At 41.1% G+C, this 17887-nt stretch overlaps 1 protein-coding gene across 4 annotated transcripts in view; it reads left to right on the forward strand.

The window, feature by feature from the left end:
- Nucleotides 1-17887, forward strand: part of LOC135196221 (palmitoyltransferase ZDHHC8-like) — a 282811-nt gene that overhangs the window by 95706 nt on the left and 169218 nt on the right. For 3 of the 4 annotated variants that reach the window (XM_064222861.1, XM_064222862.1, XM_064222864.1), the window contains exon 2: nucleotides 547-668. The exons of the other annotated variant lie outside the window; for it this stretch is intronic. In XM_064222861.1, coding sequence (XP_064078931.1) covers nucleotides 547-668 — 122 coding nt within the window. The remainder of the gene's footprint in view (nucleotides 1-546; nucleotides 669-17887) is intronic. 4 annotated transcript variants of the gene reach the window in all.

Here is a 17887-nt window from a genome sequence, read left to right on the forward strand (position 1 = left end):
AAATTATAATCAGAATTTTCCAGCATCCGTGACCACACAAAGAAATGCAAGAGCAATATTGAATATAAAAACTTTGAAATCCTTACAAAAGCGTATGTTGCAAATATTTACATGATCAAAGCTTCCCTCCTCCCCACACATGCACATAAAGCATAAACAAATTGTAGGCTCTAACTGTGTTGTACCTATTCATCTCAGGTAGTGGGTGGAGCAAACTGCCTTCTACACCCAAAACAAAAGAGCACTACCATGATTTTTGAATTTTGAGCTGCTGCGTACAGTAGAAAGTTTTAGCAATGCAATTATTTGGTAATTATATATAAAACTAATTTTATTATAAAAATGTTATTTTTAACTGTGCCATTTCTGTCTTAAAGTGGAGCATGCTGAAAAGAAAGAAAAGGGTTTATAAAAGGTATATAGGTGAAGTAATTTCTCAGTGCTGACAGTAATGACCAGTGCATGCCATTTTAGGAAACATTTTGATATTGATATGTTTGTATCATGTCAAGGAGTTTTTGTATTGTAATAATCTTTGTATTTCAGATGTATAGCATTATACAACAAATGGGGCATTTATGTTCCAGTATACCAAGGCGTTGTCACGCTATTTGTGGTGCTCAATTTTTCTTTAGCAACTTTTATGGACCCTGGAGTCATACCAAAAGGTAAGAAAGGAGATTTTAGTGTTCATAAGTACTAATTTCATACAATGAACTTACCTGTCAGATATATACATAGCTAAGACTCCGTCGTCCCCGACAGAAATTCAAATTTCGCGCCACTCGCTACCGGTAGGTCAGGTGATCTACCTGCCTGCCCTGGGCGGCAGGACTAGGAACCATCCCCGTTTTCTATCATATTTTCTCTGTCGCCGGTGGTATCAACATTGTTGTTACTACCTCCTGACTGGAATTCGCTTTTCAAGACTTTATTGATCATCTTTATTGGATTTCTTGGTGACGCACTGGATCGTTGTTTTGGCATTCGCTACTGTGGACTGGATTTGGACTTGCTTTTGATTTTTCTATTAGAATGTCTGATTCAAGTGTTAGTGTGAGAGTGTGTGTGAATGTAGGCTGCAAGGTGAGGATACCGAAGGCTTCGGTTGATCCTCACACTGTATGTCGTAAATGTAGGGGGTTTGACTGTTCTTTGGCTAAACACCTGTATTGAGTGTGAAAAGTTGGATGCTAATGAATGGAAGACTCTAACTTCTTACTTGAAGAAGTTAGAGAGGGATAGGATTAGACGAGCTGCACAAAAGAGTGTGAGTACAAGGCCTATTGAGCCTTTTTCTGAGTCTAACTCTCCTTTTATTAATGAATATGATTCTCCCTATGTATCTGAATCCTCACAGGCTTTGCATTCGGATTCGGCTTCTGAAATCGCCAATCTGAAGGCTACTCTTCGTAAATGAAGACAAAGATGGCGGCCATGCAAGGTAAGGCTAGTGATTGTGAATTACTAAGTGAAGTGAGTGTTCCCAGTGTTGTGGAGGGGGCGTCTGACCGTCCCTGCGATGCTCCCAGCCTAGACCTCTTCCAAACTCACATACCCAGAGGAGTAGGAAAGTCGAAAATCGGTACGAAGGTGGTGGGGATTCCCCAACGGTCAGGCGTCCTTCAGCAGGTTCTGTTTCGTTACAGTCTGCTCAGGACCGCTCAATAGAAGCGTCCTACGAGATTGTTTCTCGTCGTCCGGTTCTCCTTCACCTAAACGAGGGTGAAGGACTCGGATCTTTCTAGGCCACTGAAAAGGCATTGGAAAGAGCGCGCGTTCGACTCGAGCCCGGAGCGCTTCTCGGAGGAAGCTCCTTCTTCTATCAAGAAGGCTAAGCTGGTTTCGACGCCTCCTAGAGATGTATTTGATGATCGCACTCCTTCGAGTTCTCCTGCTTCTTCTATTGAAGAGGACGCTGGGGTGGCTTCCAAGAGGATTTTGCTGGCAGTTCAAGAGCAGATTGCCTCTTTGGTGGGAGTTCTTTCAAGGCATCCCCCTCGCAAGAAGGACGCTAGACTTCCTATTAAGAAGTCTCGTCTTCTTTCTCCAGCCAGACGTGAAGCGTCCGCCAGACATAGGACGTCTTCCAGGCAAGAAGAGGCGTACAAACGTCAGGATCTTTACGAGCGAGTTGCTCGAGATCAGGATACGCTCAGGCCTGAGGCACCAACCAGGCGCGAGGCGCCAGTTAGGCGTGAGGATTCAGCCAAGCGCGAGGCGCCAGCCAAGCGCGAAGATTCAGCCAGGCGCGAGGCGCCAGCCAGGAGCGAGGCACCAGCCAGGCGCGAGGAGTTGCGTGAGGCGCCAGACAAGCGCGAGACGTCAGCCAGGCGCGAGATGCCAGCCAAGCTACACGCTCCAGCCAAGCGTGAAGCGCCAGCCAAGCGCGAGGCGCCAGCCAAACTCGAGGAGCTTTCAGGCGCGAGAAGTCAAGCAGACGCGAGACTTTCTTTTAGACGTGAGAGAGAGTCGGTTCACTCTATGAGCCCCCTCTCCTAGTAGGGAGGGTTTGTCACCAGTAGAGAGAGAACGGGATGAAGATCCTCTCGTTTTTCAGGCCGATTCTCCACAAGGTGTAGAAGGAGATTCGGAAGAAGAGGGAGACGGTAGAGAAGGAGTCTCGAACTATAAAGTTCTGACTGACCTTCTTTTACGAGAATACGGAGATTCTTTAACTCCTGCCGCTCCTCCTTCGCCTCGATCACTGTTTTCGAGTGCGATTGTGCCTAAGTCTTCGTCGGTCTGAAGATGAGACCTAGATCTCTATGAAGAGAGCGCTTCAGTCTTAGACAAAATGGAATGTTGTCTAAGAAGGATCTGGGCAGAACTACTTCTTCTGATACCTCCAGCCATACTTTCTGGCAAGAGAGGTTTCTGGTACCGAACTGGGGAGAACATGGGCCTTTCTCTCCCAGCGGCAGCCGAAGCAGACTTCTCAACCTTGGTTGACTCGTCAAGGAGACACGCTTTGAATGGAGCTCGCGTGTCTTGGGCGATTTCGGAGACGGATCATCTCCTCAAGGGACTCTTCCATATTTTGGAAGTGTTTAATTTCCTAGACTGGTCCCTTGGGGTGATGTCTAAGAAAGATCATTTGACTCGGATGGTCTTGACCCAGAAGTCATTCTCAGTATTCTTGCTTGTATTGACAAGGCGGTACAAGACGGATCGGGTAGAAATCTCCTCTCTTTTCGGAGCAGTACTCCTTAAGAAGAGGAGTATTTTTAGTTCATTCCTAACCAAGGCGGTTTCTCCCTCACAGAGAGCAGCCCTGGTTTTTCGCTCCCATGTCTGACTTCCTGTTTCCTTCTCAGTTAGTGAAGGACATTTCTCGATCACTGACTGAGAAGGCGACTCAGGATCTTCTCCTGCAAACTGCAAGGAAGAAGAGACCTCTTTGTTTCTGTTGACAAGAAAGGACCGACTTCTACGGTTCAGCCCTTTCGAGGAGGGCCTCTCTCCAGAGCTACCTCTAAGAGAAGAGGTCTTGAGAGGAGAGGTAAGGCTCCTTCCCGTCCCTTTAAAGAAAGGGAAGTGAGACAGACAGCCTCCAAACACCAGTGGGGGCCAGGCTTCTCGAATTTGCAAGACGCCATGGTCACTCATAAACTCAGACGCCTCTTCCATGTCCATAATAAGGAAGGGATATCTTATCCCCTTCCAAGACAGTCCTCCACTAACGACCATTCCGCGGGAACTGTCAGCCAGATACAGGGACCCTGTACTGAGGGATACTCTTTGTCTGATGGTGAATCAAATGTGGGACAAAAAGAGCTATAGAACTGGTTCTAGAGCAAAACTCTCCGGGGTTTTACAATCGGCTTTTTCCTGGTTGCGAAAGCCTCGGGGGGGGGGGCTGGAGACCAGTTTCTAGATGTCAGCGCTCTGAACAAGTTCGTTCGAAAGGAGAAGTTCTCTATGGAGACTTCGGCCTCAGTCCTTGCGGCTTTACGTCAAGGAGATTGGATGGTGTCGCTGGATCTCCAGGACGCCTATTTTCATGTCCCGCCCCGATTCACCCTTCGTCGAAGAAGTACCTCCGTTTCATGACGGGGGGAAGGATCTTTCAGTTCAGGGATTATGTTTCGGCCTATCCACAGCGCCTCAGGTCTTCACAAGCCTGATGAAGAATGTGGCGAGGTTTCTTCACCTCAAAGGCGTCAACATCTCTCTATATTTGGACGATTGGCTCATCAGGGCCAGAACAGAGAGACAGTGTTTGGAGGACCTTTCTTTGACCCTAGACCTGATAAAGGCGTTGGGACTACTCGTGAACCTCGAGAAGTCACAGCTGATTCCCAGACAGAACTTGGTCTATCTGGGGATTCAGATGGATTCTCGGGGTTTTCGAGTATTTCCTTCGCAAAGAGAATCGTGGAGCTTGGAAAAAAGTCTCTCTTCTTCTTAGGGAAAGAACGAACTTCGGCGAGGGAATGGTTAAGCCTACTAGGCACCCTTTCCTCGCTCGAACAGTTCTTTCCTCTAGGAAGACTACAAATCTTCGCCCTCTTCAGTTTTTCCTAAAGAGATCGTGGAACTGGAAGACGGACTTCTCTCCTACAGTTTTCTCCTTCCAAGGGAAATGAACCACACCTGCAATGGTGGTTGTCCCCTCTAAAAGAGAACAAGGGAATTTCTCTGGAAGTTCCGAACCCAAACCGAGTGTTGTATTCCGACGCATCGGAGAAGGGTTGGGGAGCAACACTAGGACCGAGAGAAGTGTCAGGCACCTGGAAGACAGCACAGGTGTCCTGGCACATAAATTGCAAAGAACTTCTAGCAGTTCACTTAGCGCTAAAGTTCTTCGAACCCTTTGTGACGAATAGTGTGGTCCAAGTGAATGTGGACAACACTACAGCCCTGTCCTACATTCGGAAGCAGGGAGGAACACACTCTTGTGTCGCTTTACGAGATAGCAAGAGATCTGCTAATTTGGGCCTCACAAAGAAACATCGCCCTCCTAACAAGAAATTTGTTCAGGGGACGAGAAACATCAGGGCGGACAGACTGAGCAGGAGAAGCCAGGTCCTTCACACAGAATGACTCTTCATTCAGAGGTGTGTCAGAGTCTTTGGGATCTTTGGGGCACTCCTCACGTAGATCTGTTCGCACATTCTTTCCAAAAGGCTGGAAGTCTTTGTTCATGGTGGAAGACCCAAGAGCTCTCGTGGTCGACGCCTTCCTGCTGGACTGGTCTCATGTGGACGTGTACGCTTTCCCCCCTTTCAAAATCCTGGGACAAGTGTTTGAGAAAGTTCGTAGCGTCCAACGGGACAAGGATGACCCTGATAGCCCCGTTTTGGCCAGCACAAGATTGGTTTGCAGAGGTTGCTGGAGTGGACAGTAGACTTCCCAAGATCCCTTCCAAAAAGGATGGATCTTCTCAGACAGCCACACTTCGAGAGGTTTCATCAAAACCTCCCCGCTCTCGCTCTGACTGCCTTTCGACTATCGAAAGACTTGTCAGAGCGAGGGGGTTTTCTCGCGAAGCTTCAAGCGCTATCGCTAGAGCCCGCAGAGCTTCCACTAGACGAGTCTATCAGTCGAAGTGGGAGGTATTCAGAAGGTGGTGCAAGTCTAAGAAGTTGTCCTCCTCCAGTACCTCTATAACCGAAATCGCCGATTTCCTGTTGTTCTTGAGAGAGGTCTCTCATTTGTCTGTATCGACAATCAAAGGATACAGGAGCATGCTGTCGGCAGTATTAGAAACAGAGGCCTAGACATTGCTGACAATAAAGATCTGCACGACTTGATTAGATCGTTTGAAACTACAAATCGAAGGAACTAACTCCACCCAGCTGGAACCTGGACGTAGTTCTCAAGTTCCTTTCGTCGGACAGATTTGAGCCTCCCCACGTAGCGTCGTTCAGGGATATAACAAGAAAATGCTTGTTTCTCCTTTCTTTGGCGACAGCCAAAAAAAGAGTTGGCGAACTTCATGCCCTAGAAGATGAAGTCGGCTTTAACAAAGACTCGGCCTTTTGCTCGTTTAGAACTCTTTTTCTAGCGAAGAATGAAATCCATCGAATCCCTGGCCCAAGAGATTCGAGATCAAAGGCTTATCGAGTCTAGTAGGGAGAGAAACAGAGAGGTCTCTTTGCCCGGTAAGAGCCTTGAAGTTCTTCTTACAAAGAAAGAAGCAAATGGGAGGCTCTAGACAAAGTCTTTGGTGTTCGATTAAGGACCCCACAAGAATCATGTCTAAGAACGCATTAGCTTTCTCATTAGGAGCGTCATTACAGATGCTCACAAGTTCTGTCCGGACGACTCTTTTCCGCTTTTTTAATTTTGAAGAGTAAAGCCCATGAAGTTAGAGCAGTGGCGACGTCTCTCTCTTTTCAGAAGAATATGTCATTAAGAAAATCATTGACGACGACATATTGGTAGGTTGCAATTCAGTTTTTTGCCATCTCACTATCTTAAAGACGTTCGCGTGACCTACGAGAAATTTTTTTCTCTGGGACCATTTGTATCGGCGGATACAATACTGGGTATGGGAGCAAACACCAATCCTTGAATTTGCACATACCTTCTACTAGATATGTTCTAGATTCCTGCTGACAAAGAGGGCTTAGTGCTGCACTGGCGGACAGTCACTGTTGTTCAGTAAGGAACTCTTGTGATATCTTTTAGGGGAGTATTTAAAAAAAATTTTTTTGAGAATTTTTGTATAAATGAGTTTTTCGTTTCGAGTTATGGGTTGTTTGTTATGAGTTCGGGGATAACTCAGAGCAATTCTATATACTAACATGGTGGTTAGGATCAGGTGGTCGGGATTGGTTATGCTCCTTCACAAGGTGTGTTGTCATAGAAGTGGTCCAGTACCCATTGACAAAGTCCTTTTAGGCTCTGCCGAGTAAGCTGGTTCTTATTACCCATCGACAGACCCACAACGAACTCTAGCCATAGATCTAATATCTCGCTAAAGTCTTGAGGTGATGCAGACTACCGGGCTACAGCCACGAAGTCTACCACCTATCAGGTAGGAACCAAGGTTTTTCTTTTATACCTACAACATATGTTGTTTACCTGTCTATTCCATATTAGCTGTCTCTGACCCTCCACCAAAGGGTGCCAATCAGCTATGTATATATCTGACAGGTAAGTTCATTGTATGAAAATGATATTGTTATAATACAATAAAGTTTCATACATACTTACCTGGCAGATATATACGATTAATGGCCCACCCAGCCTCCCCGCAGGAGACAGGTGGAAGAGAGAAAATATTATAGAAAACGGGGATGGTTCCTAGTCCTGCCGCCCAGGGCAGGCAGGTAGATCACCTGACCTACCGGTAGCGAGTGGCGCGAAATTTGAATTTCTGTCGGGGACGACGGAGTCTTAGCTATGTATATATCTGCCAGGTAAGTATGTATGAAACTTTATTGTATTATAACAATATCATTTTGTATTACTAGTTCAGATTTTAATATTGGAGGCATGTTGTTCCCCAAGTTAAAACTGCATGGTAAGAGTCATAAATGAGTTCAGTTGTTGCAGCCAGTGGGAAACATTTCCATGTATCATAGTGTAAAAGGCTTGGTGTACAAAATCTTATTATGAGAGTATGTAAGATTGGAGAATCCAGATGTTCAGAGTATTTTATTTTGCCTTTCTGCCATCGTGGACTGTCTATTAATCTTCCATTTTCTCCTGCATGTCATTTATTGGAAACAAAAGTCCAGAGAAAGAGACCATAAACTCCTTGCTAGATTTAAATAAAGAAGATTTTTTAAAATCAACAGAACAAAATATGGGCAATGAAAAATGAGCAAGTTTGTTCAAATTTCAAAAAATATGTAGGAAAAAGTAATACAAAACGTGTGTATGGGTATGTGTTCATAGTCAGCTGTTTTCCAACTTTTTCATAACTAGCATCGTCAATTTGTATTTCTGACCTGCAGAGCGTAAGCTCACAGAAATTTCTTTCCAACCAATGTAATTGCAATGCCTCCAACACCTCCCAACACTGTTTAGCACAAAATGTCCTTCGTGAAATTCATTCAACCATGTTTTTCCTGTTCTTTGGCTTCCATGAATGTCCATTCAGCCTCTCTTCTCATAGTACTCATCTTGCTAGGTCTGGGTTGTCCAGTCCTTCTGGATCCCCAAAGGGCTCGGCTGACACTAACATACACAGTCAACCCCATGATTCGGAGACTCACTGATTCACAGATTTCTCTGTGGAATGTATATACATTGGTCCCCCCGTATTCGCGGGGGATGCGTACCAGACCCCCTGTGAATAGTTAGAACCCGTGAATAGTTGGAACCCCTATAAAAATGCTTAAAACCTCCCATTTTGTTAGTTAAAACTCGAGAAAAACCCACTTAAAATTAATAAACCTGTGTTTTTTAATCGTTTTATCACAAAAATGCATTTTATGAAATTGTTAAAAAAACCAGGAATTTGTGGATATTTCTCATAGTAAGATACCCCGAATAGGTGAGTTTTCCACGAATAATACGGGGAAATGTTCCCGAGAAAAATCTGCAAATGTGTGTGAGTCCGCGAATCCGAACACGAATACAGGGGGTCCCCTGTATACATTATTCGCAGAAAATTCACCTATTCGTGATGTTTTTCATGGTAAATCTTCACTAATATATTTCTGGTATTGTATTTTCATATACATACTTTGCTTGACAAAATTAACTTTTTGTGATAAAATAAATATTATACTTTAATATAAGCATTTCTAGAATTTTTATTTTTGGACTGTCAAAATACGCAGTTCTAAGCATTTGTAGAGGGATTTTAATTATTTGCAGACTTTAGCTATTCACGAGGGCATGGGTTGTGGTACAAATCCCCTGTGAATATTAGGGGTTAACTGAACCATTTTCCCAGGGGTTGTCCAACGAACATACACAAGCCATCTCCAACTCCCTTTCATCTTTATATCATCTAGACTATGTATGGAACTTTATAGTTTTTGTATATGTAGTATTGTTTCTCACTGCCCTGTCATTAGATTTCATTTTCATACTACATGTAAAATTCATAGTACTAATAGAACAAATAAACCTATCATTTTGTGTGTTTTTTTTTTTTTTTTTTTTTTTTTTTTTTTTACACCCTCTTCCAAGATACCCCTCTTGCTTTCAGTATCCCCCCCCCTGGAGATAGAAGAGAAGAAGGACCCCCCCCCCCCCCCCCCCCCCCCCGCATTAGACAGTACACTTAGAATAGATTTATCTACATAGCTTTGGAACATCCTGTTTTGTATATGCAACTTACCCAGTAATTAAATAGCTATACAGTGGTCCCCCGTATTCACGGGATGGGTACCACACCCTCCTGCGAAAAGCTAGAACTCGTGAATACTTGGAACTCCTATAAAATGCTTAAAACCACCTATTTTGTTAGTTATAACAAGAAAAACCCGCTAGAATTTTTATACCTGGTTCTTTTAATAGTTTTATCACAAAAAGTGCATTTTATGATGAAATTGATAAGGAAATACAGTAGTTTGTAGATATTTCTTATAGGAACATAATATGAATAGGCGAATTTCCCATGAATGAAGCCCATAGAGGACTCCATGAATACATGAGTCCGCTAATCTGGAGTCTGCGAATATGGGGTGTTGACTGTAAGCTCAAACAATGGCAGCTAAAATTTGAAATCCATGGTAGCGATTCATTTTTGTTTTAGGAATAGCCCCACCCACTGTTGGGGGAAGAGGAACAACTTGGCAAAGACCTAAAAATTTGTTTCTGCCTGTTGACAACGGAGCTTGTCGATCCGCAGCTGTGATGGTTTGAAATTCCTGGCGGTTACCTGTTGTTTGCTAATTGGTGAAGTACAGGTTATTGTTGGTAGAGCTTTTCACTCTGAATTTTGTTGAAAGACTTTTTTTTCCTCACGTTTGTCCTGAATGAATGAATGAATAATTAATAATTATCTGGCGTCGTGACTACCAAGATCGTTGACGCCGAACGAATCCATTTGGGCATCCAATTTAGGGAAAATACACACACAATCATAAAAAATTCTTTAAATTCCACATCAGCTATTGCGCTACAGCTAGCGCAAAGCTGCTATATAAATACTAAACAGCACAAAAGTTGAATTATTATTATCATTATAAAAATAGTTTAACCAGGCCACTGAGCTGACTTTTAGCTCTCATAGAGCTGGCCCGAAGGATTAAATAAAATGTAAGGTCTAGGCCAAAGGCCAGGAACAGGGACCAAATAGGTTATGCATTATAACAAACATTAAGTTGAAATTAAATAAAAAAAAAATGCACGGAGGCAGAGGCATTCATACTAGAACACAAACAGGCAATAAATACATTTACTCACGTTTCCATACATACATTCTAAAAAACCAAAGCTAAAAACTGCACACATACTTAAACGCAAGATACCTAAATTTTGTTTAGAACTCCAACTTCTTTTAAAAACTCAACAACACGCTCACAATCATACTGCGCTTCTTCCCCCAATATCTTTGCCAAACTGTAATTACCATCTCTATTTCTTTTGTCTTTAAAGTGCTGCTCTCTCAGTTCCCGATGACTAGGACATTCAACTAGCAAATGCTTGATAGTCATCGGGACGAGGCTGTCATCACAGTAAGGTTGGTATTCATCGCTCATGAGATACCCATGAGTCAATCTTGTATGTCCTATACGGAGGCGGCATATCATTACTTCTCATTTCCCAGGCATAGATTCATATTTCCAAGGGTGTGTATGTGTGGCAAACTCTCATTTTATTTGGTCCTACTTCGTTCCATTGCTGTTCCCATAATCTTGCAATGAACTTTGATATATGAGGAAAAAAGTCTATATGGTACAGCAGTTGGTCTTGGTATCATATTTGTTGCTGCTGATTTAGCTAGTTGGTCTGCTTTTTCATTTCCGTATATATTTATGTGCGCTGGGACCCAGCAAAAAGATATAGTAATCCCTCTATGCTGATGTAGAAATACCCACTGTGAGATTTTCAATGTAATTGGATGGCCAGTATTGAAAATTTCAAGTGCCTGTAATGCACTTTTGGAATTCTTGAGGGTTGCAATTTGTTCCAATGCTGTTAAAATTCCATACAGTTCTGCCGTGAAGTTCGATGCTATGATGGGTAGTGCTCCTCTGCGGCTAAAATCATCACTAAAAACTCCATATATGACCCCATTATCAGTTTTGGAGCCATCGGTAAAAACAAATGTAGAGCCTGAGTGCTCTGCAGTATGTTCTAAAAATAATGCTCTGATTCCTCCATCTGATTTCTCTCTTTTAACACCTTTAAAATATTTACAAAATTTAATTACAGGTAATTTCCATGCTGGGGTAGTTGGTAAAGTAACTGGACACACAGGATTTCTTAACATGCTCATTGTTTCCAAGACCTTTTTACTCTAAAACTAAAAGGCTTAGGAAACCTTGGATGATTTTCATGAAATTTGTTGAAAGTGTTTCTATTTGCTGTTTCAAAGGCTTTAGAGTTGGGGATTCTCTGAACCCTAAACCAATACCTGATAATTGATGACTGGCGATATAACTCTAGTGGAATTTCTCCTGCATCAATTAATAAACTTAAGATGGGAGAAGATCGGAAGGCACCCGTTGCCAAGCGTATACTGGTATGATGTACTGAATCTAAGATAGCAAGATGATGAGAAGATGCAGAAGAATATTTTTCCTGAAATTTTGTCTGCCTTTTTATTAAGAATTTTTTTCCGACATTGACGATGTCTGATGCTAGTCGTCGTTAATTGTTATTGCAGTAAAGGCTGTAGTATGAGATTGACATCCTTAAAGTATGACTTGCACATAATTTGCACTTTATGCAGGGGTCAAATTTGTTCAATGTTATCATGTGAGGAATGTACAGATTGGGATATTAAACAATGGAAAATTCTGTCTTCTTGTTAAAATAAGTTAGAAAACGATAATAGGAAGAGAAAGACTAATCTTAGACATGAAAATTCGAATGTTAGTTAGGATAGTAGTTTTGACCTACAAGTCTCTGTACCTGTGATGTCTCATATTCTTACCCCAGTCTTAACACCTCAACTTTGACCTAATTAGCTCCCTTGTTGAAGCCCTCAATGCCATTGCCGAATTAGAGTCAAAGTCAGAGTCGAAATTCAACCATAGATTTAGTATTATTTTAAAGTATATGGTTCATTTAGGTTCTTCATTTAAAGCCCTAATGGAGAAGGTGAGTAAACAAGGTGTTGATAGTGCAAGTGAAGTGTTATTGGAGAAGCTGGCTGTCCATCAAGCTCTGAAGCTTCTAGTCTGGAGATTTGGTGCCAGTGGCACTTTCAGAAGTAGTCTAGGCCCCTGAAGAGACCATCGTCAGAAGTACCCGCTTCCCCTCAGGTGACTTCTAAAAAGTCTATGGCATTTCTGTGGCGCATGATCAACCTTCTTGCACTTTCTGGGATTCTCCTGAAAGTTTTTTTTTTTTTTTTTTTTTTTTTTTTTTTTTTTTTTTTTGGGTGGGGGGGTGGGGGGGTGTGTGGGGGAGAGGGGGGGGTAGATTCCAAAGAAGCAAAGAGAGCTTTCGATACAAGTAAGAGTCCTAGCACGTCTGGCACATCTGCCTCTGAGCACCCATTGGCTCCCGTGTTTGTTAAACTTAGTGTACCCCTAGTTATGCCTGGACATTTAGTTCTTGTTGAGCGGCCAATGGCACCTGAACACATCTTGCTTCGAAGCTCCCAGCAGCGCCCATTAATTACTAGTCTCAGGAGCTTCCTGTAGCGCCCATTGGTGCCCGCTCCACCAAAGGTTATTGACTTACCTGTTGCACTTGATCCTTCTACTTCGGCAAATAAGCACCCTCAGTCTGTGTCATTGACAGTAGATCCATCCCTAGATCCGATTAAGAAGTTGTACAGCATTTTTTACTTTATGAAGACACCTACGACTGCACCTCGCCCAACTTCAGACGTTTCACCTTGCGCAACTTCAGTTGCTTCACCTTGCATGACTTCAGACATACTTTTGTCTCCCATTTCTTCAGCAGAGGAAGAAGCTCCAAAGGAAGCAGAAGAGGACTTGCTTTCCACAGCATACAGGTTGCTTCTCCATTACCTCCTTCAGACATATCTTTTTTTTTTTTTTAAATACACCCACCTCTTTTAAGGATGGTACTTTCTACATCTGCTAAGAGGGCTCTTAGAGAAGCAAATGATTGGCTTTTGATGAAGAGAGAGCAAGGGAAGGCCTGCTTTGCTTTTCCTCCAGCAAGAGTTATCTCAGAGGAGATATTTTTGTTATGCCACGGGAGAAGCTCCCTCTTTGGGTGTGGCTGCCTCTGCCCAAGGGGACTTCTGGTCACTCACTAATCCTGCTAGGAGATCGGCCTTTTTTGCAGCTAAAGTGATGTTTTTGTCAGTGGAAATGAACCACTTATTGCGTAACGTGTTTAAGATTTTTCTATTGAGCAGTTTTATGGACTGGGCAGTAGGCGCTCTTGCCAAAAAGACTCAAGCTGCCCTTGTCTTCCTCCAGAATTTGGGGCGGATGTATTCTGCATTCTTTCCTGCTCAGACAAGGGAGTCAGAGATAGTGCTCGTGAGTTAACCTTCCTTTTTACGTTGATAGTCCTGAAGAAGAGGGAGCTATGGTTTTTTTTTTTTCCACTGCGAAAGGAGCCACTTCTACACAGAAGTCCATTCTTTTGTTCTCGCTAAGTCAAGGATTTTCTGTTCCCACAGTACACTGTGAATGACATTGCCTTGTCCCTGCACAAGAAGTTCACACATGATCTTTTAACTCAGGCTTCCAAGCAAACTAAAGAACCTCCTGTCTCATCTTCTAGATCAGCGCCTCAGTGGCGTGGTTGGTATGGTGTTTGCTTCCCACTTTGGTGGTCGCGGGTTCGATTCTCAGCCATTCCTTTGAGGAGTGATAGATGTGTATTTCTGGTGATAGAAGTTCACTCTCGACATGGTTCAGAAGTCACGTAAAACCGTTGGTCCCGTTGCTGAATAACCACTGCTTCCATGCAACGTAAAAACACCATACAAAACAAAAACATCTTCTAGATCAGAAATTCCAGTATAAAGACAGCCCTTTCGTGGAGGAAGAGTGAGATGCTGTTCAAGGACTAGACCTACAGTGCATTTTGCAAGTAAGTCGATTAAGAAATTGTCCTCCAAACCTTCGACCAAAAAGTGATTTGCACATCCTCCATTTTCCAGTGGTAGCCAGACTCCACCTTTTCGTGAGTCCACAAATCCAGAGAACGCTAATATGGGGCCCTCTGAATGATTATAGTTATTCGTCTTCATTGTTATTTTCAACAGTACGTACTGAAAAGTGCACCCTAATTATGATCAGCAAAACTTATCTCATTAGTATACATGCTCTGTGGCACTTGTGACATATACAATAATAAATGGAAGGGAAATAAACTTCATAAATGACTTTAGAGCTAGTACAGTGGACCCCCTTATTCAAGGGGGTATGGGGGTTAGGTACCACCACCACCTGCGATTACTGTAAATCCGCAATATATATTGGAACTTCTCTAAAAAGGCTTATAACTGTGTACAGGTACTCCTCATTTAACAACATACTCGTTTTACGACAACTCGGAATTTCGATGACAACATTTAGAGAAAAAAACCATAAAACGAAAATAAAACATTGCCAATGGTGGCCAAGAGAAAGGTTAGTCAGTGCCAATGGTGGCCAAGAGAAAGGTTAGTCAGTGCCAATGGTGGCCAAGAGAAAGGTTAGTCAGTGCCAATGATTTAGCCTAGCCTAGGTTTTGAAAACCTTAAAATCTATGGCTAAAACAATAAGTAAGGCTTTAATATACTTTGTAAAGTAAAGCTATGTAGCTGAACCTCTTAAAAGTCAGCATTCTATGGTCTGGGAACTCCCCTGGTTGGCTTGATTCAGCCACCATTAGTTCGTTGTGCAGCCGAATGGGTGGCTCTATGTTTGTTTACAACTTCAAGACAGCAAAAAATTATGCCGTATCTCCTTTGTTTTAGTGGGAATAATTGTTAGTAATGAAAAGAAAATGTGATGTCAAATATGTTTTTTATATTAACTTAAAAATCAATATATTTTTTTAAAATACTCCACTTGAAAAGTGTCTACCAAGCCATACCTTTTAATCAAAACAATGAGACATTTGGCATGCACAAATTCCTTACTCTTAGTATGCTTGAAAGACTTAATGTAATACAGTTTGATAATTTTTTATACAATAGTGTATTTGCATACGTATTCGATGTCATCCATGAGATCAGATGATAGAGGCAAGCGTAAATCTTTATCAATGCTAAAAAATGCTTATCCCCATAGTGAATAGTTTAGTGTTCACTTTCCTCAATAGATGCCGTTGTGCTTTGTTTTCGTTTTGATGGAGACATTTCAAATGCCCCTTGATTGCCAAAATTCATTAATTATTTTTTTCATCTCGCTACCCTCTACAATAAAAATAAATGACTAAGAAACTAATAGTGATAATTAGGAAATACCAAATTTAGAATATGAAAGTCACTGCTAAATAATGTGCAGATTCTGAGAAGAGTTTAGCACTGTGTTGACTTAATACTATATTGACTTAGTAGTAGGCGAACTCGGGAATGTAGGCTAAATGTGTTAAATAAAGTACACTATTTTAAAGAAAATTATACATTATGAAGTTATAAAATGACAAATTTTCCAAGACAATTTGTATTTTTCATAGCTACAACCATCGGTCTTAACAATAGGATGAAAGCAAGAAATCTTGTGAGTTCTGTCAATGTGTGTGTATAAATATATGAGTAATAAAATAATAAAAAGCTATGTCGGAAACTAGTTCTGTGTATAATGTGACTGAAAATTAATGCCATTAGTCTAAATAAAGAGCATTATGCATTTTGCGACGAATTCGTTTAACGACGTGGTTGCTGGAACAGAACCCCGTCGTTAAATGAGGAGTACCTGTATATTGATAGCTGGAACACCAAATACCCCTCTAAAAATGCTTAAAACTGCCAATTTTTTAATTTTTTTAACTAAATACATTTTTTTATAATGAAATATGGATTCAGTCACAAAAATAACTTGAAAATACAGTAATACAGTATAATCAATTAATTTTTTTTACGAAAAAGACTGCAAATTACTGAATCTTACACAATTTATTGAAAAAATGCATCACAGGAAAATTGCGAATAAATGAATCCGCAGTTGTCGAACTGTGAATAAGTGGGGGTTTACTTTATATGCAATATACAGGCGGCCCTCGGTTAGCGGCAGGGGTTCTGTTCCTGGCCACTGACGCTAAGTGATTTTCGACGCTAAGAGATTTCAAAGCCTAAGGCCGCTGCACAACTTCTTTTGAAACTCTAGACTAGTCAAAGGCGCTGTAATCCCACAGTGGCACAATAAGTAAAATTATATTTATGCAGTATAGTACTATAGAATTTACTGTATAGTAGTACTGTACAGTACATTATAGCATTATAAATACTGTAAAGTGAAAAAAGCCTAGCTTTAATCCTTTGGGTGTCTAGAGTATGTAAAGATATAATAAGGTTTATACAGTGTACAGGTAGCTGTATTATACTCGTCGGGTGAACGTGTGACAGCCATGAACAACCTAACGAGAAACGACTTTTTTTTTTATTTTTTATTATTTTTTTTTTTCCTAAGAACAACCGAATTGGATAACATCCGTTTGGCTTGTATTTCAATCATCGTACTACAGTACACTATTACCGTAGTTGTTATAAATGGCATTATGTAGAATAAAACTGAGATATCTTAATGTAATAACTTCATTCGCTATAGATCAAAGATTAATATAGATCAAAGATCAATCGGGAAATATAGTTAAATTTAAGCCTAGTTATAACTGAAGCTGAGAAAACTGTTCACGCTGCTAATGACTATTATCGTACATTGGCAACAAGGATAAAATTCCAGTAAACGTATGCCATCAAACACAACCGTCGATAAAATTGGGATAAAATAATTTTAATCAAAACTACTGTGCTTGCTTGAAAGAACACATTTTACTGTTGGTTTCACGCCGATATAAGATAAATAACATAAAGTTCGTATTACGATGATATAAAGGATTATAGCGAATGGAATCACGTAATTTTTTTACGCAATAAACATGCCGCCAATGTAATCTGTTAACGAAAAAAAAATGTAGTTCACATTCACAACGAGACATATTCAATTCATATTTCCACCTAAAAATATGTATAAGGAAAAATAACCTTATCTCATATAAGGCAGGTATCTAGATATTCGTTTATGCTAACTAGAAGGAAGAGAATTCACTCAGAATTGTGTTGAATATGGCGAAACAAACTTTTATTCGCCATCAGCTGATTTCAAACCACAACACTGGCCCCTCCGCGGAATACTGGCTTAGGTTTGCCGTAGTATTTTATAATACAGAATACAGTAATATGAGAATACATACAATATTATTGGATACAGCGAAGTAATGTATGACTTTTCAAATGATTTATGGAAAAGATGCATAATTAATAAAGTAACACCATGCATTTTTTGGAACAGTGGCGGACAAGAACAAACATGAAAAAACATCCCCTGACAACGTGGAGTGTAGTTACAAAGGCTGCCTTAATTTGTATCATATTTATGTACAAAAATAAAAATACCCTTTACGTAATCTATTTTCATACATATTTTAAGCATAAAAGCATAAACATTTAAAAAATTGACACATCGATCGCTAAATTTGCACTGTTTTTAACTATATTTTCGGAAGAGCAGCAGACGGCGGCTTACAAGAACGAACATGAAAAAACATCATATTTGATAACGTGAAGGGCAGTTTCAAAAGCTGCCTTTTTATCATATGTCTACACAGAAATAAAAAATACCCTATACATAATACATTTTCATACACATTTTAAACATAAAAGTAT

Source organism: Macrobrachium nipponense, chromosome 17 (assembly GCF_015104395.2).
Source record: "Macrobrachium nipponense isolate FS-2020 chromosome 17, ASM1510439v2, whole genome shotgun sequence".
In the NCBI taxonomy this organism is placed as follows: Eukaryota; Metazoa; Arthropoda; class Malacostraca; order Decapoda; family Palaemonidae; genus Macrobrachium; species Macrobrachium nipponense.